This window comes from Symphodus melops (assembly GCF_947650265.1).
Source record: "Symphodus melops genome assembly, chromosome: 16".
Taxonomy (NCBI): Eukaryota; Metazoa; Chordata; class Actinopteri; order Labriformes; family Labridae; genus Symphodus; species Symphodus melops.
The window spans coordinates 1,940,023-1,961,869 of record NC_136706.1 but is presented as its reverse complement, the minus strand read 5'-3'; the positions used below and the strand labels follow the sequence as shown (position 1 = coordinate 1,961,869).

The 21,847-nt window shown below is 44.0% G+C and overlaps 1 protein-coding gene across 1 annotated transcript in view; it reads right to left on the bottom strand.

The window, feature by feature from the left end:
- Positions 1–21,847, bottom strand: part of ttc28 (tetratricopeptide repeat domain 28) — a 92,457-nt gene that overhangs the window by 30,175 nt on the left and 40,435 nt on the right. The window contains exons 3-7 of the mRNA XM_079363963.1: positions 13,440–13,587; positions 8,207–8,479; positions 8,005–8,135; positions 2,073–2,294; positions 416–604 (exon numbers count right to left, since the gene is read on the bottom strand). Of these exons, the coding sequence (XP_079220089.1) occupies positions 416–604; positions 2,073–2,294; positions 8,005–8,135; positions 8,207–8,479; positions 13,440–13,587 (963 nt within the window). The remainder of the gene's footprint in view (positions 1–415; positions 605–2,072; positions 2,295–8,004; positions 8,136–8,206; positions 8,480–13,439; positions 13,588–21,847) is intronic.

The window sequence follows — 21,847 nt, the reverse complement described above, 5'->3', positions numbered from 1 at the left end:
ATCACAGTGTGTTTCATGTCATCATATTAACAGCACAAGGAGCAAAGTGAACACAACGCCTCTGAGTATATTTAGGGTTTCTGTAGGCTGCAGATACACTCGCCTGTTAACCTCAACCTGGCAAAAAAACAGTTCGCCATTTTCCACTTCTATGATGGAACGCATCTGTTGATTTCTGCATGCATGTTTATTGCTGTGTTCGTACATATGTGGATACCTGCAGACTCTATTAGTTTGTCTTTAACACGTTCTGCAGTCGTTGTCCCTGTTGCTGTGTTGACTCTGTACCCTCTGTGTCTCGTACCTTTTTCAGGGGAGGTCACAGCTCCAAACAGATGCAGCGAAAGCCTGGCAGCCTCCATGTGCACATGAACGCTTAGTTAAAAGCAAGTATATCTCTGGCCTTAAAACCTACCTGCATGCATCTGGCAGCGTGCCCCAGACCAGCGTACGCCCTCATCTCGATGGCTCTGTCTCCCTGCTCCTGTGCCAGCTCCAGAACCCGAGTGTGGTACGATATCGCCTTGTCAAAGTCCCGCTGAGAGTGATATGCACTGCCAAGGTTACTGTACGCTCGCGCCTCCTCACGACGGTTCTCCAAAGTCTGCCAATTAAAAAAAAAAAAAAGTCAGTTTATAAGTACTCAGGAAAATATGCTGCAGCTTCTGCAATCCTACAAATTCAGATACATGTCCTAAAAAAATAGATGTTTTTTTAGTCTCCACCAGTCAGCACACATGGCTTAAAATACAGCAACTAAAACAAGTTCAGTGCATCAGGGCCTCAACAAAAACACTTTTTTAAAAAAGATTAAGGTTGGAATAAATCTGTAATAAAGCTGCAAAAAGATCCTCACTCATACAAAGAACTGCACCTCTAAAACCAAAAATGAAAGAAGGAGCTAAAAGCTTCAAGAGAGACAAACTGCACTTAAAAAAACAAAAAAAAAACATCTTCCAGATCATCTGGTCGTCAGAGGCTTTTTAATAAAGCAACCTTTATTCTGCTGCAGATCTAACAGTCAACAGATGGTCAATTTGCCGGTTTTCACAGACAGAACTACAAGGACTGTGATGATTTTGGCTCCAGTGGGCGGATAGCTTACTGCTGGAAAAGAAGACATAAAAAGTGGAATGAGCTCAGATTATTGTCTTCTGTTGTGTTTGCTTGTGTAACATTTGCACGAGGAGCTGCTCTGCGGCGCTTCAAATATTTACATGCCTAACAACCAGTGCCCTGAATACACATGATGTTCTGGGGAAATCTGTAATAAATCTGTTATAAAAGACCGCATGATGGATGTGGAAGAAAGCACAACACGATATTATAAGATCAGGGTTTAAAAAAAAAGAAAAGGAGCTGTCCTGTTTCAATTTATCATCTTGAAACACAAATAACCACTTGCTCCATAATTATCCTCAATCTCATTACTGGATGTTGCTGATGGCTTTTAATTCAATCAGAACTTAAAGCTTGGTAATGTCTAACGGCTCTCCAGTTTTAGACTGCTAGAAACAAAACAATCTCAATGATTTTATGACTTTTTTTTTAACCGTAAGATAAATGAATGACACTTCAAAAAGGCTCCACATTTTACCCGACTTTGTTTATAAATCTCAGAGCTCCTCTTCATCATGTGTGTGAAGTGTGTTGTTGTAAATCCACTCTGATCCTGTATCTGATCATGTCTATAAACCCCTCTATTTCAGCCCTGCTCAGAACAGGCTGTTTCTGTGTCTGTAGCTTTAAATATGTAAATGAGCTGTGTCTGACCACGCCCCCTCTCGGGTAGCTTAGGCTTTCTTGCTCCATGTCCTATTGTTTACGGTGAGAAGGCAGACTCAGAGGGCAGAACAAACACCTAGCTGTGGGAGTGTCCCCCACCTGGTGGAGGGGGCTACTGCCCTTTGTGATGTCATAAAGGGAAAATCTCCAAACGGCCTGTTTGAGCTCACATTTTCTGAAAAGTGGTATGATAAACTTTTCCCTTTAGTCGAGGACCAGCCAGCTGGTCTGATGACCTGAGAGTTCTGAGGAGGGGGAGGAAGGGGAGGAAGGGCGGGTGGGGTTACCTTTGAGATGTCGAGGTGCTGCTCATGGCACTGCACAGCGTTGGTGAAGTCTCCCAGCGCGGTGTACACGGCGCCCATGTTCCCCAGCTGGCGGGCTTCAGACAGCTGACACTGGGTCTGTCGCGCTAACAGCACACACTGCTTGTGACTCGCCAAGGCGTTGGGGTAGTCGCCGATCGCCGTGTACACATGACCAAGACTGCTGAGAGCGTCAGACGCCGCCTGGAATCACAACAACACACACACAACGGTGAAACACCTGGAGCTCAGCCGAGGACGATCAAACACAAACTCTGATTAGACAGAGAGATAAATGAGAAGAGCTCGCTTCATTCCTGCTCTGGCTTCAGTCATTTAAAACCAGCAGACTCATTTGCACACTAATCTGCAGGTTATTGGTATTGAGCTGTGTTCAATCAGAGGAGTCGTGGGAAATATTCGTCAGGAAGTCAGTTTCAAATTAAGCAGAAAAATGGAGACAAAAGCAGCACGGCCCGTATTGACGTGTTGTCCATTTATCTCCGTGTGCTGCCGGGTCTCCAAAGATGAGAACAAATAGATTTTTAATCACACATTTCTGAGACACGATTCACTGCTTAAAGATATTTAGAGACACAGAACATTTCACCGCTGTATAAGGGACCATAAAGCACATGATAATCAAACACAATGTGAAAGAACATTTCAAATCATTCGATGGATGGATCATTTTTATAAATCCTGTCGAAAGACAATTTCTACAATTCATTTAGCAGATTTATCCAGACAGAAAGTGCAACGCAAGCATTTCAAAGGCACACGGAGCAGCGAGAGTTCAGGTGTGTTTAAGACAAAGTGTCGACAAGAAGTAAAGAATCAAAATTGAAACACAAAACGACAAAGTTAGACGTATCAAAAAAGAAGAAGCTGCTTTTACACTCTTAAAAGTCAGAGAATATTTTCAATTACACGACATGTCGCTTGATTTGGTCGGATGATATTTTCATTTCTATGGAGTCAAAAGATGAAGTGTGTAAAACTCTGCTGTGTGACTCAGTTACTTGTTTTTACTGAAGCATCACGACTGTACTTTGTGATAAAAAAGTTTAATTTACTTTAATTTTCTCGTTGATGCTGCTTCCCTTTTTTTCCCACACGAGCCGGGTCGTAGCAGCCATCTATATTATTATTTATTTAAATTTCTCTTAATGTCATATTTCTGTTCTTTGTTGACTCTCGTCTTATTTGTTTATTTCACTGTGTAACATGTTTTATATCCTTAATCTTCTCTGTGATGGTTCAGTCGTTGTTGTTTTTTTAAAATCTTTGTCTTGAGGCTTTTGATGAATCGTCTTGTTGCTGAAATGTGCTCTACAAATAAACGGGCCTCGCCTCGCCTTACTGTCTTCCATTTATAACTCGCTCGTTAGAGAGGAACTGATCGCCTGACGCTTCGGTTCAAAAACCTGTGAATTGAGAAAACAAGTACTGAATCCTTCCTCCGTTAAATCAGGGACTTGAAATGCTAAAATGTGTCACTGAGAACAGCCAAAGTGACCTTTAGTGAAATTTCCCTTCTCTAATTAACACCCAGAAACCCTGAAACTTCCGTGTGTGTGTGTGTGTGTGTGTGTGTGTGTGTGTGTGTGTGTTGTCGGAGGGAGACTTTGCTCATCCCCTGAAATCCCAATTCCCAGTAAAGTGATGAGTGCAAACACATAAAATCCAGTTGACACATCTCGGAGGCAGGAGAGGGAGATTTAATAAATGACGAGACGGCGTCTGTGTGTGTACAGTCGACCGGCCGGACAAATGTTTGATTTCCCTCAAGGACACAATGTTTCCCTCGCACGCCAGAAAACACACCAAAAAAAATCCAATCATGTTGTGTCTGGGACTGTGAGCTGCTGCTGCGGCGCTACGTGTGTGTGTGTGTGTGTGTGTGTGTGTGTGTGTGTATTTCTGTTATATGAAAAAGATGGAGGCACTGACAAACCCTTCTGATTCTGAAATAAAATCAAAGCCAGTCAATATGCAAGCCGTCATTATGCCGTGTTTTTATATAGAAGCTGCAGGAAATCTCATTAGGAAGGGGTGAAAGGAGACGCACCTGAGAGGAGGTCGAGATGGATCTCTAAATCTAATGACTGAAAACAGAAGAGGAGGGATGAATGAAGACGGAGGAAGATTAACAGTGGCAGTGCATCTTCTGCTCCACAAACCAGCCTGCGAAAACACGCAGGAGGTTGTTTAAAAAGGAACGCTCAATCCCCCCCGAAAACAAGACAGTTTTTAAAACCCTCAGTGCGGGAGAGAAGAAGAGAAATGAAATCTGCGAGTCCACTTGATGGTTAATGGTTGGTCTGATTGAGCAAACTTAATCTGTGGGACAGGGAAGGAAAAGAGCCACAAGGTACAGATCGATGTGGCGCTCTCCCTCGACTGAAATGTGACGCTCAGCTTTTAAAACCTGAATCAAACTTGCATCCTAAAGGAAGAATGAGCAACATTTTACACATCAGTCCATCCAGCAGAGATTCAGTGTGTCCCGTGTGAATGTGTGTGTGAGTCCTGACTGTCTACAGTGAGGGGAGAAGCTGGAGTCCTGCTGGCTGTGTTGTTGTCGGCGCTGCGTTTACAGGCCGGCTCCTCCTATTGAGCGTCTTTAGATCACGTCGGTCAAAGTTATAAAACACGTGTCACATTGACCTGATCGTTTCCAACCAGAGCTGGTTTTTTATATTTCTGCTGTCAAACGGACATGTTTCATTTATCCTGACTGCTTGTATGTTTTTGTTTATCGTACCTATTCTTGCTATAACTATGTTGTTATCTAAAATGTGCTGTGTTATGTATGTTTTGTGTTTGTCTTTTTCCTCTCTCTCTTGGAAATGAATAAACATATTTCTAAAAAAACAAAAAAACGGACATGTTGAAACGGGGCGTTTATGGGGCTTCCTGGTCTTTTGGAGCCAGCCTCTAGTGGACACTCAACGAACTGCAGGCTGCTGCTTGGTTTTCCATTGTGCATTGAATAATCAGAATAACAATATAAATCACAATAGTGAATCCAGAAGTGAATATGTAATAAAAAGCAGGGACTAAAGGGACAAAGATGAAGGGAAGTTTGTGTGAAGGAGACGAGAATACAAACTAATGAAGGCAGACGGAGGAGAGTTATATGAGGCTTCTGGTAACAAGTTACGTTTTTAACCTCAGAGGCAAAAACTCTAAACTTAACTTCATTATTATATTGCAAAAGTTTCTAAAGTTACACAAATAAAATCTGTTTCCATCAATAAACCTGAACACAAACTTTAATAACCAACATGACTCAGCAGAAACTCTGATTGATCAAGTTTTCTAAACTGTGGCTGAGATACTTTTAATGAAAGAAACTTTAACTCTGCGTTAGTTTATCTTAAAGGAAAATTAAAAAAAAAAATTTTTTTCATGAATTAATTTTGAATTTAAAAACTTTATAATTGGATTGTAAAATCTTTATCGTCCCTAAAGGAGAAACCTTGTGTCTGACAGTCTGACATCAATACGTCCAGGACGTATAAATCATGACTGCATATCATCATGGTGGACTTTAAACTGACACCGCTCATTTCACTTGAAGCCTTTTACTCGTGATGACTCAGCACTTTATCTGCACATTCAAAAACACAGTGATCCAAACTTAAAGGATGCGACACCTGTTCACACTGCAAAGAGAGTTCTCACTGAATCATTCTGCTGTTTTTGTTTCTGTGTTCCTCCCTGTAGGTAGAACATCATCTCTCTTTGTTTGTGAGCTCGCTGTCTGGAAACACACACACACACACACACACACACACACACACACACACACACACACACACACACGCACACACACGGGCAGAGAGACGCAAACAAACATTAACATTGCGAGGCAAACACACATCGGGAGATATTGATTTGGGTTGACGTCCACGTTTCAGTCGCCTGCAGGATTCTCACCTGCGGAGAAGAAGCTCAATAATCGTCTGTCAACAACACAGACAGGCGTCTGTGTGTGTGTGTGTGTGTGTGTGTGTGTGTGTGGTGCGTTGACTGCTCCAAGTCAAACAAGGAAAACAGACGAAGAAGAAACTCTTCCGTCTGGATTGGATCCTGAGCTACAGGGTGAACAAGATTCATGACAAACCAGACGTGTGTGTGTGTGTGTGTGTGTGTGTGTGTGTGTGTGTGACACACTTTGAGGTGAATAGAACTTTGGACTCGTCAGCTGAGCTGTCTGAGAGTTTGTTAAAGTGAAACGAGACGTTCACTGAGACGACAGGGAGACACTGAGGACGATGATCTACGGTGTGCTGAGAGGGACAAAATAGTCAGCAGGTCAAACCGTGGTTTAAAAAAAAAACTGAAAGCACGTGATGATTTACGAGCTCATGCTGACAGCTCCACTTTGAAGTATCTCCTTCGATGTTTCATTTTTCAATTTGACACACCGAGCGACCTGTCGTCCACTTTTCCTCCCCAAGTGATCTCATTCACTTCCTGTACAAACTCCAGCCAACGTGAAACCACGGACCCGCTGCACCATCGAAGAAGCGCCTGAAGCAGACGTGACGCACGAACACACAAAGGATGAGTGAAATATTTAAAGACACAATAAGATGTTCTACGAGACGCGCCACGGGCACCGAGTCCCGAGATTTAACAAAATATACAATCCACTAAGACATAATAGGATCTGCCACGACACCATGTGGTTTATTTACAGCAGACACACACACACACACACACACACACACACACACACACACACACACACACACACACACACACACACACACACACACACACACACACACACACACACACACACACACGAGCTGACGGCTCCACTTTGTGTTCAGAGACATAAAGTCTAATCTGTAGCAGCGATCTAATTAAAGACACTTTTCACAACTGTCCAAACAGTTTGAGAAGAAAGACGCTGAGTTTCGTTCCTCCCCGAGGCGGCGACAGGAAACAAGTCAGCGAGGAATCACGGCGAGGATCAGAGCGAGCCGTGATAATCTGGACGAGCCGCGACATCCCCGTTTCATTATTTATTATTTGATTATGAACTTTTTGTGTTTCCTTCAGCCTGCGTCAGAGATCATCATAAACAATAAATAACCGCTGACATCCTTACATTATATTACCCAGCATGCAGTGGGAGGAGCATCAAACGTAAAGCAGACGTCTCAGCTCTCTGTGTGACGTGGTTTAAAGTTTGGTACGAGTCGATGCCGACATCCAGAAAGGACGAGCCGAGACGTAACGAGCCGCTTCCTCTCGTTGGAGGCGGACACATCTGGACGTCTTCTCCCTGATCTGTGTGTGTGTGTGTGTGTGTGTGTGTGTGTGTGTGTGTGTGTGTGTGTGTGTGTGTGTGTGTGTGTGTGTGTGTGGAGACCTCGACAAACATGTTCACATTTTTTAATCTCAACGATGATTCTTTCCCGCTTAAATAAAAGCTTCTTTTTTTTTTTTTTAAATGACATCATGGTTTTAAACGACTTCTCTCAGCATCCCAAACTGTCTTTAAAATCCAAGACAAAGACAAAGCCTTTTGTTATTCTTTATATGCAATTAAAGGACGCAGGGATCTTTCACTGAGCTCACGCTTTGTCGGGTCTTTTCCCCATAAAGACGAAGACGACATTTTTGTGGCATTAAGTACATGTGGAAGAACGAAGACGATAAAAATCCTTTCCTGCCAAAACTTTTAAAATCGATTTAAAAAGCCCCTCACATCGAGGGGTTCTGATCCACTTGGATCCGGATCCTTTGACACCACGTGGCTTATGTACATTATTTTTGGGAAAAGGTGGGAATTCTTTCGCTATATTTCCCGGATGTGAAACGAAGTGGGAGGCTCCGCTCTTTAAAAACTGCATTTTTATAGAAGTATCAAACACACATCATAAAAACGTACCTCTCTGTCCTTGAGCTTCATAGCCAGCACCAGCTGGTTTCTGTGATTGGCCAGAGCTTCTCTGTAGGTTCCTTTGGAGAAGAGGGCGGAGCCAAGGTTCCCGTGAGCTCTGCATTCACCCGACTGATCACCTGTGTGGGCGAGACGTTTGTTACGACTGTTTCAAGTCACCATCGCTGCTCTCCTTCTCCTCGTCCCTTACCTAAAGTCTTGGTCACCTCCAGGTCCTGCTGCATGTACGCCATACTCTTCTCCGTGTTACCCAGAGACCAGTAGGCGGAGCTTAGGGCGGAGAAGACGGATCCGCGCAGCTTCAGGGAGCACGTGCCGATCTTAAGTCCCGCCTCCAGCACGACGACTGAGGCGCCGTGAAAACTGTGAGTCAGCAGCTCCTGACCGATGACGGAGACGACCACGAAGGGGCTTTTATCCAGCTTCATCTTCTGCAGCTGCTGGTAGGTCGGCTCGAGAGAGTCTGAGGAGAGGAAGGATAACAGGAAACGAATCACTTGAGGATCGAGTTTCAAATCTGTTTTTTTTCAGGCGTGAAGACTTTGAAACATTACGTTTGAGTTTGTCCGCAGAGATACAAAAAAAACACAAAGATTTACAAACCAGACAAAAAGCTTCAAGCAGTCTCTTTTTAAAGGGAAGCCAATTAGGAAGCGGATTAAAATGGCCAGCAGGGGGCGACTTCACAGGAGGTAAGACAATAATAATTAGATTATTTCTCATTTGATTTTATTATCTGGTCTCAATCTCTAGTTTCATGTCTTCTTCAGTACAGCGTGATGTTGACTTGATTTAAGGATTAGATTATAAGTCGCTTCCACGGCAGCACCAGGAAGAGATTTGTTCTGTTCTGTGGGACCCAAAGACACTTTGAGGAGTCGACTGTAATGCTTTGCTTTCAGCTCATTTTGTTTGAAAGTCTTGCATGTCATAATAATCATCCTTAGATGACATTTTTTATAAAGCCCCCCCCCCGGCAGAGGAATCTACATATTTAATCCTCAAGTCATTGGGAATCATTTTACGAGCACGTCTCCAATGTTCTTTATTTTCTTTCATTTGTCAACCGAAACATTTCAGCTGTTAGAAGTAAAAGCATCATCCGTTCTTTCACTGGATCGCACCGAGCAGCGACACAACAAACGTGCATCAGATTTTTGCAGAAAGACTGAATTTAGAGGCTGAGCTGATGAAAACAGTTTCACATTCACACGTGCACAAAACATAAGAAACATCTGCAGCTGCATGCACGCACATTTTGCAGCTACAGATTTTGCAGAAGCTTGCAGAATTTTGAGATTACATCAAATTAATTATAATTTTTTTTTTATTTTCAGGGAAACTTAATGGATGCTTTTCTGTGTGTGAGTGAAATCACGGCATCATGGCGAAGAACCTACTTGTCCGCGGGAGGAGAATTGCTGAGTGTGCTTTCTTATAATGAAGCGTTCTGCACAGATTGCCACAGTTAAGAAGAGGTGACAGTTATATTCAGATTGCTGTTGAAACGCTCGGTTTGCGAGGAGAACAAGAGAGCGAAGAGAGCCGTGCAGCTTCATCGGCTCCGACACTTTCAAGTTTGTTGTGAAAGCCTCAGAAGACGAGTGTGAAATACAGCCTGCAGACATCAAACTGAGCTTACAGACTCTGGGCGTGTGCCAGGTTTGGAGCATTAAAGTGTGTCTCATAGGCAGCTGATACATATGTTCTCTGATATCTCATATTTTTGAGAAGGCGGCAGTGATCAGAAATAAAACAAGTTGACTCGTGTTGCTCTCACGTGTCATTTCAAGGTCGCAGCCAACGCAGGGAGCTGCTCTATAAGAACACCAAATTCATTTTAACCACTTTGACCGAAGCTGAAATATCCGAGCCTGCAGAATCTGCTGAGTCAGCTGTTTCATGAACCTCCACTCACTTTAAGCAACAACACGGGACGTCTTCCATCTTCAAATAGCAGTAGCAGCATCGCTCCACATGCACGGAGGCTCATGAGCGACGATTGATCGTCATTATTTTTGTAAAATGTGACGTCATGTTTGCATGAACAGTCTCCTCACACTTTCTTCCTTTAAAGTATGAATCCTGCAAACACTGTTAAAGCTTGATCTGCGTGCTGTAAGGTAAATAACGCAATAAAAACTCTCTTCATGAACACTGACCCTGATACGCTCCGTTTGTGTTTCACAGTATCTGGGTCAAATGTCCTTTTTTCCCCCCATTCAGTCCCTTGTTGTTGGTCTCATGATTTGTGTGACAGAAGGCCACAGATCTGAAATTAAACGGCTCCTTTCTGCCGTCTGACCCTCCGCTGCGCTGCTGTCACATCCTGCTGACTCACAACCTGTCACATCTTACAGTAAATAAAACCCAGGCTGGACCAGAGAGCCTCACAGCCAGAGGGTTAAATCCCTCTTTCTATTAAATCAAACGCCCAGCCATGATAGGTCAGTTGAAGTTGGAATATCTTTCACATCATAATACAGTTTGTGACAACTATGAAAACTCGCCCTTGGTAGGAACACGCACACAGAGCAGAGCAGTGAGCGGTATGTTTCCCTTCCTTTTAAGAGCAGCAGGGTCATGGGGGGGCTGTAAGGGGCTGCAGTGGTTTGGTGCCGTTGCCTCACAGTGAGGTGGTTCAAATCCCGTCTGCCAGGAGCCTCTCTGTGCAGAGGTAGCATGTTCTCCTCGTGCATGCGTGGGTTCTCCAGCTTCTTTAATTGGTGAGTCTAAACTGCCAGAAGGATTTTCTGTTGTTTGCTTTTTAAACTCTGAGCTTCACTCTGTGCAAATGAGTAAAACACCACTCTCCTTTTTTTCTTTTTTTTTTTTTTTAATTTGTTGTGACGAAAAGATATCGCCAATGTCAGGCAAAGAAGAAGTTTTCTACTTTTAGCACTTTGGCTGCCTGACGCCCTGCAGGAATCAAACCCATAAAAAAGACATCAACCGGCTCAACAGGAGACACATAACCCAGAGGGTCCGCCCCCCCCTGCATACTTAACCATGAAGACTCCTGCTAACACCTGATATTTGGCTCCTTCACTTTGAGGCTTGATGGTTTTGCAGCTTACAGGAGATTTGAGTTCTGGACGGTTGCAGCCCCTGGACAGCAGACAAAACCTCCCACTGAGCAGCTGATCTGCAGAGTGAGGCTCTGCACCAGCTCGGGAAGGACGCTGATACATTCTGCATGACAGAGCGGCTGCCATCCATCAAGAGATGCTCCTATTACTATCGAAAACTGAGGAGACCTTTTCTCATCGTGCTGCAGTCGGGACTCAATTTGGCTTTAAGACAGAGTCAAATCACGGTAAATCAGGGTGCTAGCAGAGTGTGCATGCCCCATGTAAGGACGCTTAGTCCTCTGAGAGCGGGCAGCCCAGGTTCAATCTGACCCTTGGCTCTTTTGCCTGCATAACCTCCCTCCTCAGTTTCTGACTCCACTGTCCTGTCTCTTCAATAAATCTAAACACAATAAGATGAAGGAGTTTCTCTTATTTAAGTTGATATCGAGGAATAAATCTAATCTTTTTTTTCTCCCCATGTTTCAGGTGCAACTGAAGCAGTGTTCATGAGGTCAGTTGGCGAGGAGCCTTATTCTTAATCTGCCCCACCTGCATCGACATATTCCACCTCAAGGGGAGATAAAGTGAATACTCAACTAGCTCAGCCCTCCGGTGTAAAAAAAACAGATGCAAAAATTCCACGTGCACGGACTTCCTCTGCAGCCTGCCAAGTCGACGTCTATTCCCAAGAAGCCGTCTTGCTCTCATTCTGATACAGCTGAAGGGCAGAAAACATAATCCAGTGCCAGCTCCAGCCTGCAAACCATTCCTGATTATCCGCACTCTTCCTTCATGTTGTAATGCTGATTTAGGCCTGCACATTAAAGTGTACTGTGAACTGTGGGGCGGATAGATCAATGACACACAAGAATCCACCTTTAAATATTTAAACAGGAGCTTCACAAGGAGCTAATTCATGCTAATAAACATGGAGGCAAATAGTAACCCAGAAAAAATCACTATGCTCCAGATTCTTGAAACTGGAAAAGCCCCGAGTCAGGAGCTGGATTATTAGTGGACGTTATTAGATCACTTGTCTCTGAACACGTTTCAAAGTCTTCAGAAAAACAGTAATTGCTGCTAAACCAACTTTTAGCTTTCTTGTGCACATGAATCAAACTTCTGTTCAGCTCGTGTCTCGATATGCTCAAACTGCAAACTTTTAATCTCTTGTTCGTTTTGATCTTAAGAAGGAGAAGAGTTATTCACAATAACGCCTGTAGCCAGAGACGCAGCTGGTCAACAGGAAGGCCACGCCAACAGGCCAGTAGCCCCGCCCCCAGATCTGACTGAGTTTAAACCAGCAGTGGCTCAAAATGCTAACGTTTTTTAACGATGGAAACAGCCGTAAGGTGGAAAAATGAAGGATTTTATTGTTCTTGAAAATAATGCTAGAGAATAAAATCTGTAAAAACTTGAATTTTCCACCTCAGGCCTTAAAAGAGCCGAGAAACGCCACAGTCCGCAGATGACCTGATTGACAGGTTGGCGTGATGTAACGCTTCGTCAAGAGGTTTATAACCCGCCTCAGCTCCGGCGCTCAGCCGGTCGTTCGGTTTCAGCGCCCCCTGCAGGATCAGACGTCACTCAGGCTTCATCCATTAATATTCAAAGTCTCTGGTGGTAACCCAGGATTGAGTGGGAGGACTGAAGATCCTTAAGAGCTGGGGGGGGGGGGGGGCGGGATTATTCTAAGGAACCTAAGTACATCATTGCGTCGTCCATTTAGCCCGGCCCCCCCTCAAAAAAGCAGAATCTGAAAGTGTCAAACTTTCTCACGTCTACAGCTCAACACACACCGAGTGTTTATTTCTTATTCTGCCTTTCAAAGACTTGACGCTTTAGACAGCTGTGCATGTGAGACATGTTCTTCAACATGTGCAAAATGATGATGACTAATTCAACTCCCTCTGACTCAACACAGCTCCCTTTTTTCATTGTCGTCTTTGAACGTCTTTTTTCATCTCTCTTGCTTGTTTTATTTATTGTCTCTGCGCCTTTTTTTTTTTTTCCAGTTTCTCTTTTTCTCGTCTCTCCTTCTTTGTCACATCAAACATGAATCCATTTCTTTGTAAGATCTCAATCACCACAGGCAGCTTTTTACTTGTTTTCAGATCTCACTCCCAGGAGCAGCTTTTTTGGAATAAAGCAGAATAAAAATGTAAGTTATGTCTTGACAGTTTCCCCAAGCTGCTACATCTCACAGACCTTCAACTTCCAAAACACAAAGTTTCTGCAAAGGACACAAACAGCTGTTGTTTATGTTTGCATAAATCTTCTTCTTATTTTATACAAAGCGTTGAGAGACAGACAAAGGAGGAGGAAGACGGTGAGTGAACTCCACAAACAAACCTCTGAGGGGCGACTTCATGGCGGCCTCCACCATGCCGACCAGCAGCTGGAGACTCTTGGGGTCCTGGGCGAGGCCGGAGGCGAAGGCTGCGAGGGCGTCTGCATGACGACCCAGGTACTGCAGGGCAACACCCTGACGGAAGTAGGCCTGCGACGGAGACAACAGTTAGTCATTAATGGTTGAAGGATTTCTTTGAATCGTGTCCTTGTGGAAAACGTCAGAAGATAAAAGCATTCGCTAAGTGTCAGAAACCCTCAATCAGACAGAAGAGAAAGAAAGTGCAGTAAAACAATTAAAAAATAATATTTGGATTTAAAGGTGTAATCTGTAAATTATACCGATGCACAGCAGGCTAAACACTGAAGCTTCAGTGTCCTCGCCATGGCAACCTGTTTATCACACAAGGATAAGATGTGCGTACTCCACCGCCTAGGTATCCTGTCGCTAACTCTGCGCTAACAGTCCTTCTAAAGATTGTTGGAAACTCCTGGTCGCAGACTCATTTAAAAGCGATGAACGCCGACGGTCCTGAAATTGATGAACGAGTCTTTACAATGTTTGTCATCGTGAGGCGAGCTGTGTTGGAGGCATGACTCCAGGGATGCTCAGCTATGTCGGCTGATAAGACAGAAAGAGCCAGGTCACCGCCGGTCTTGTCGAGTGGAAACCTCCGTTGACCGGTGAGCCGTCTGATTAGCCCGACGACACCTTGGGAAGGTCGGACAGTGAGCTCAAAATACAGAAACACCGGGGGATGTTACTGAGCACTGACTCAACCACTTCCTCCTCATAAAGAGAATTTTTATTTAGGTCAGACGGGTTAGAAACACCCCAGAGGTGTTCACATAACGGAAATAATTAAAACCCCATTGTGCTTGACTGTGAGTCCAACCTGCAGAGCACTGATACAGCAAAGAGTTTACACACACTGTTTCTATTGCACACACACACACACACTTCATTAGGGAACCCTCGTGCATTTCCCAGCAGCATTACAGACAATGAATCATGACATCGAATTCATGAGGAGGCTCGAGGAGGAGACGCCGCGCACCACCAAAACTCGTCCTCCTCTCTCGCCGGCGACCAGACTGTAACTTAATTGTCCTGTCTACCTCGCTCGTCCCGTTTGGTGGTGCTCTCTCTCATTTATCATCCTGCCCTCCTCTCCTCCCACTTAAACATAATCTGTCATGACACGGAACGAATGAAGACAAAGGGAGGAGGAATTCGATTACATGGCAGCTCCTGTCCCGCCTGCCTGCCACCGCTTTGCGAGCGCGTCGTCTTTGTGCTGCCGTCGTCTTCAGGCGGCTTCATTGAAACGAATGGAGCCCGGGGTCACGTCTAATCTAATGCATTAAAGCCTTTAGTCTCGTGTGCCGGTGTCGGAGCAGAATGTGAACAGGCCACGACGCCATTGAAACTGTTAATTAACACTAAGTGGGATAAATGGTTGGTAATTACAGCTGCAATAATTTCCCCTAAAACACTCAAATGATTCAACGAGCAGGAACCGCCGCCATGATAACATGGTTATCTGTATTCACCCTGATGTTACCGTGACCGTCCGTCCCGTTTTCAAGATCTGTTTCCCCGAGTCCCCATAAATATCGATAAACCACTCGCATGTCCCGGTTGTGACCAATCAAAACAACGCAGCGTGCTTGCAACACAGATTTGTCTGAGTGCATGTCAGTCCATGTAGATGCCTCGGCTGTTTGCATTTTTAACCAATAGAAAAACATCACTGATGCAAGTTCAACACTGAGCTGTCTGCTGCGAAACGAGCTGTCACACCGAAAAGGACGTCAAAGAGATCCAGGGAACGTGAGGGCGGTGGAAATATCGACATTTCAAAAAACGAGCAAACACAAAAAGCGGCTGCAGGCTTCAAGTAGCATCGTTGCGATCTGCTACTGTCAGGTAACCAATGGCTGTTCAGGAGCGCACCTTTTCCCACCACAGGGGGCGCCATACAGCAGAGAAAAGTCTAAAGTGGAATCTTTTTTTTTTTTTTAAAAGCTCCTAAAATTAAAATCTAATTCACACAATTACTCAATGCGCTACAAAACGGGACAAAGAACCTTTGATTGGAAAAGAAGAAAAAACTATTTGACAGCAGCAGCAGCAGAAACACCAGTCAGGAAATCTGAAATAGAGGACGGCCATCTCCAATGCCAAGAGAGCGTGCTGAGGAGAGAGAGACAGCCGCCTGGCCTCTGACCCCGGTCCAGGCTGGAGGCAGGAGCAGCAGGGATGGACTGGATTGGGATGAGGAGTCGGGCTGGTACGGAGTAGCATATGGACGTCCCACCTGTCTGCCTCCACCTCTACTTAGCGCAGCCACTCAAAGCTGTCGCCTTCACACTGATTTGGCTGCTGCACGGAGGACGTGGTGTCGTGTTCTTGATTTTTACTTTTACCTTGATGAGGAAGATGATTCCAGTCGGATGAGGATGATTATATCAAAGGCGGAGAAGTTCTAATCAAAGCTAGGCGGCTATTATCTCTGCACGACTGTCTGTGAGTGAGTGAACGCACAGCACAATAGAGGCAGAGCTGTGTGTGTATGCAGGTGTGTGTGTGTGTGTGTGTGTGTGTGTGTGTGTCTGAGCTTTCTAACCCCGTCAACGGTGTAAACACATCCAGACAGCAAGTGACAGCAGGAAGAGTCTACCTCCATCACCTCCTCCGTCCTGCTGCTCACACTCATCCTGCCTATTAGCTCAGTCTGGCTACACTGCCTGCTAAGCACAGAGAGGGGGTCCGAGCCCAGACAGTCACACACACACACACACACACACACACACACACGCTTTCAGTCTCATTTCCCCCCGTCTTCCTCTCAGCAGAGTTCTGGAGCATCTCAGAGAAATCTTGTCAGATTAGAGTCTCTTCACAAACAGTCGTGCTTGTTACGGATAAGCGTGCCGTGCGTTTGCAGGTATTTCACGCTGATTCCCAGTTGAGCGCTTAGACAGCCTCTTCAATATCAGCTGACAGCTCTGTGTCAGTTACAGAGAAGGGATCAATAAAAGAGACAAGGCAAATACTGGTGATGTGATGTGCGAGTGTGTCTGCAACTACAGTACTTTAATCTGTGTGTGTGTGTGTGCTCCGAGAGCTCAAAACAAAGAAACAACACTGGTGCCATCTTATCTGTAAAGTCCTCCTTAAGGCAACTTATCATTATATTATCGTACATATCTTCAAATCTCTGGTTACAAATATCGGCTGTTTAATTTAATTTGAAAAATTCTCAGGAGACAATTCTTTTCTAAAGGGGGATTTCTTTTTTCAGCGTTTCGTTGGTGTAAATTCATCGGAGCTTCTTGGTGAACTGACTAACATGAACCTAACCTGGCGTCATCACAAGGTGTGAAAGCGTGGTCATCATACCCACGCCTCCATCCAGCAGCTCAAACGTACACGTGACGGACGAGTGAAAACGCGAAGCTTCCTTACATTAAACTGCTCACACCGCGATAACCATTATTTTACAATCCAGTCTGCAGCCCGACGTTACACCTTCCAAACGTTTGGTTTGACGAAGCTGCTCGACCAGCGAATTTAATCAATGTGCACCCCTCTTAAACTTCAGCCCACTCCCCAGCCGCAAATGTCATTCTGTACTGGTTTATATCACTGCTGCCCACTACTCAATCCGCTGATGATGACCCAATGAACGACTGGTTGTTTAGTTTAGTTTATTAGTTTAGTTGTCATGTACAAACAATAATATTAATCTCACAGAGAAAAGACGCTTCGTACCAGATTATAGCAGTTTGCTCATTTCCATCTGCAGTCCCTGTGCAGGTCAACACACAATACAATAAAACGTATAAATTCACATCATATCACAACATATGTTAAGACTCCACACAAAGGCTTGAGTTTAAAGTTATGTTTGCATCGTTAAGGTTATAATACTGAATACTAAGAGGAAATACATGAAATTAACGAGAGCATGATTGATTGTTTACAATCCATTTTTTTTTACATGGGCAATCGTCATTATTAAAGTGTTTGATCTCCATTTAACCGATCAATGCAATAAATGAGTAAATCTATCTCTGCAGATCGAAGAAAGATTTAAGAAAGATATCGGTTGATATATCAGGAGCTCTTTTTTTTTTTTTTTATCGGTATCAGCCCCAATAATCACATATTGGTCGGGCTCCAGTTATCACAGTGTAATCTGAAGAAAACAAAAACACAAACTGGAGGTGCTAGGAAGAAAAAGAATCAGGACAGGACAAAGTCTGTAGAGTTCATGCTGCGTGGATGATGAATACCCGACCGATATTTCAAGGCTATCCACTGAATACTTTGTAATTCATTTCAGTCTCAAGAGGAGCAACGGAGCAAACTAACGGCTGAAATATGATTTGGTGGAGTCGAAGAAGAGACATAATGGCAACAAAATGAAGGACGGCGAGAAATATAGAGCGAGAGAAAGTGGTTTATGTTGGAGTGTCACATGCACACCGGATGAGCAGATGCTTCAATTACTGCTCGTAACTCACATTAATAGAGAACAGATGGCGGCACAAGTGGCTGGAGAGAGAGAGAGAGAGAGAGAGAGAGAGGGGTGGGTACGGGCGAGAGAGGATCACATAAACCAGACGTGATAGAGATTGATGCCTCTGCAAATAAGAGAATGTGCCTCAAAACACACTTGAGGAAATGAGGAATCATTTCTCCAGGATGCGGCCCGCATCGAAGCTTGTTTGTTTTTGGGTTTTTTTTGTTGTTGTTTTTTTTACCTGTGTTGCTTTTGACAGAACAGATTTGATAGGATGTGAAAGAGAGAGATGTTGCCCTGCGTCATTTATTAGAGACGGAGGAAAAGGAGGGGCGTCTGCAGCCTGGAGACACCGTGTCTCACAAACAACAAACATTACATTCAAATAAAAATGTTCCACCTTTCAGTACAGAGAGACGAACAATAGATCCGTGTTGTTATTAAAGGATCATTCCGTATTGTTAGAGCTTTGGTCTTATCTTGGTTTTGGCATCGGATATAATGTTGAACTTGACAAGTTTATTGGTTAATACTGGGATAATTGGGAATTCAAAGGCAAATCTAATTGGGCGAGAAACCAAAGTCAAAGGTCGTAAACGAGCCGAAAGTGTAGCCGGATAATCCAGAGTATTTATTTGTGCAGACAAAACCAAACAAAGAATGCAAAATGCTTTGTGTGAAACGCATGCTTTAATAATTTAAAGCTAAAGTTTTACTACGAAAGTTTTTCTTGACTCTCTTTTTGTTTATCTTACAAATATATAAAACACTTTGGATTTCTCTCTAAATTTCTGATTGCTGTTTTTTTTTTTTTTTTTGGCCCAATCCCACAAAACCATTGACCATGACCGAGATCTTCACCTCAGCAGCTTTCCACGTGTTGTAAGGCTGAAGTACAGACATACAGGTGATTTCTCTTGGATGTCAAAGGGTTAATGGACGAGCTTGAATTGTACAGAACTTTCTAGAACGAGGTTGCAATGTAACTAATCCATTCACACATTTTCAGCAGCCGGAGCAACTCGGGGTTAAGTGTCTGGCCCAAGGATACATCGGACCTGTTGCTGAAGAAGCTGGGGATTGAACCCCCGACCTTTTAGTTGTGAGACGACCAACTCTACCACTGAACCACAGCCGCCCCAGACAAGGACTTTGATTGGTAGCTGCTGCTCGTAAGCATTTTAGTAAGGAATGGTTTTTAGAGTTAGTTGGCTGTAATGTAAGCTGTCAACTTTAGCACTTAGGTTTGTTTACATCTGTGGCATCGGTCCAGAAAACAGTACAAGTTTTGGTTTCCAACTTAGGCACTGCTGTTGTCATTATTAAGCATGAGCATAAGAAGGGAAACATACAGGAAGCTGCAACAGAAACTACAGTCTTGTAGTCACAGTGAGGCGTCGAGGATTAACGTGGTGAGTTAATCGTAACAAAAGTACATGCTGGCTAAACTACAAAGACGAGTTCCAGTTGTCCACTAATGAGCTGGACTTGTCCTCTAAGACCTCAAGTCTTCAGAGTGTCTTTAATAAACAGCAGGGATGAAGATATGCTGATGTCATTCTGCCATCGCTGAAAAACAGCGTTCATTTTGCCAAGTCAATACCCCACTTATTCCGCGGTAGGTGATATAACGACATGCTGGGTGAGTTGTGAGCTGTGTGCCGTAAACCTGGCAGAGTGAGATCATTATTTAAGAGCCTGAGAGGGTCTGTGGGAGTCATTAAAAACAGCAATCTGTATTGTTCGGATGCCCCTTTGTAGAAGTGAAAGCACCTTATTATCACGGGTAAAGTATGATCAAACATAGTGAATTTAAACCAGCAGACCTCCTCGGTTACTCAGTGTCTGAGAATTAACAGCCCTCTCATCTTGCAGGGCGACGCTGCTCTTCTAAAAGATAAGTCAGCCTGTAAAGCAACGTGGTGGAGAAATAATGCTGCTGAGTAAGCATCTACTCAGAAAAAACCTGACGCACAAATTCAAAACAAACAGCCAGAAAGGTCATTTGGTAAAAGAAAAGGAATTTAAATCTGTAAAACAGATTCAATACGAAGGGAAAAACACTGACAGGGAAGTCCAACTGGGAGGTAACTGATTACGTACGTGGTCCAAGATGGCTGGAAAATTCTTTTTTTTCAAAATATAATATTCATTAAAATTTTAATCTTAAAGGAGCAATATGTAACTCTGACCCCTAGTGTTTAAAATGGGTACTGCAGTCCACATTCTAAACATCACAGAGGGATGTCTCTCTCTCTCCCCCTCCCCCGACCCTTCCTCTCTAGAGTGGCTGCTCGCCCAAGAAGCTTCAGTGTTTAGCCAGCTCTGCATCATTGGTATAGAAACCTTTTTTCTCCATTTTCCAAAAGCATGTCAAATATTGATGCTTTTTTTTAACCACGTTTTTTCTCGTGAAGTTAATTAGAAACATGCACCCAACAAAGGTCTCGTAAAAGTCTGTTGTAAATCAGACGCCGTTCTTGTTAGACTTTGTATTTGTTGATCGTCCCAAGACGTTGGGACAAGCCAAAGGACTACACGTTGACAGACAGGGTACAGTAATATTACCAGAAATTACTGCGCTACTTGTAACTTCATTAATTATAGAAAAGTAAAATATTTTTCTGTGAAATGTCCCGGAGTGAAAGCTTGAGGCGTCTTATTATCATCTTCACTTCTAGGTATGCAGCCACTTTTATCCACCAACAAAGGCACGCACACACCTCTCTCTCTCCGACACTCACTCACACACACACACACACACACACACACACTCTCACCAACTGTTTCTTGGTTAATCAGCATGAATATTTATCACTGTTTCACTGGGACACGAGCTAAGATGCCATAATTGAGTTGGAGTGGTCATAACCAGTGTTTCCACCGGGACCAATAAAGATGTTACACGACCAGCTGTGGGCTTTTTTTTTCTCGCACAGACCGGCGGAGCAAATCGAATGCCTTTCACGAAACCGCGGCACTGCAGTGTTTTCAGAAAAGTGGGTGAAATGATTTCAGTCGAGGTTTTTAAATTCATCAAGAGTTGTTCTGCTCGACAGAGAACCGCGGCTCTTTGAGGACAGAACAGTGCGAGTGTCCTCTGTGTGTGCTTCGGTATCGATGTTAGCGTGTTTATGTGCGTGTAACATATGCAGGATCATCAGCGACGCCTCTCCCGTCATTTGTTTAGGGATTTGAAAACGCATGTGGAGCCAACAGATTAGGCGTCACCGTCTGTCAGATGTTGCACGACCTCCCGCCTCATTAAACGTCACCTCTCAAGTGTCGACTATCAAAACAAATGAACAAACATCCAAACCTACTATCAGTGCAAAACAGAGCTCCACCTACGTGAACAAAGAACACAGATCATTAACTCCGCATCCAGCCTACGCAGTTTACGCTCAAAGTCGAGCGGAGCGTCGATAGCCTAGCGGTTATGTTGCACACTCCATGTACGAAGGCGTTCACGTCCTCTCTGCAGCGGCATTGGGTTCGAATCTGATCTCGGCCCTTTGCTGTCCTTCCCCTCCCCTGTCCTCCCAACATTTCCTGCCTCTCCTCAGCGGTCTAATAAAAGGTAAAAAGGCCCCAAAAACACCTGAAATAAAAAGTAGTCCAGTGTCTGTTAGTGGTGCTTCCAGTCTCAGGCGGATACAGGAAGTGGCCTAGATTTGTTTCCTGTGTTGTATTGTATTGAAGTGATTGACATATAACAGGGAAGTAAAAAAGGGATAAAAATACCCAGAAGACCTAGAAAAACATTCAGTGTATATGTGTCGCAGAAACCAACTACAACAGGAGATCACACCTTAGTGGCCAAGCTACGTATCTGCGTGTCTGCAGCAGCTTATTGCAACCCGCCAAGTTTGAAGTACA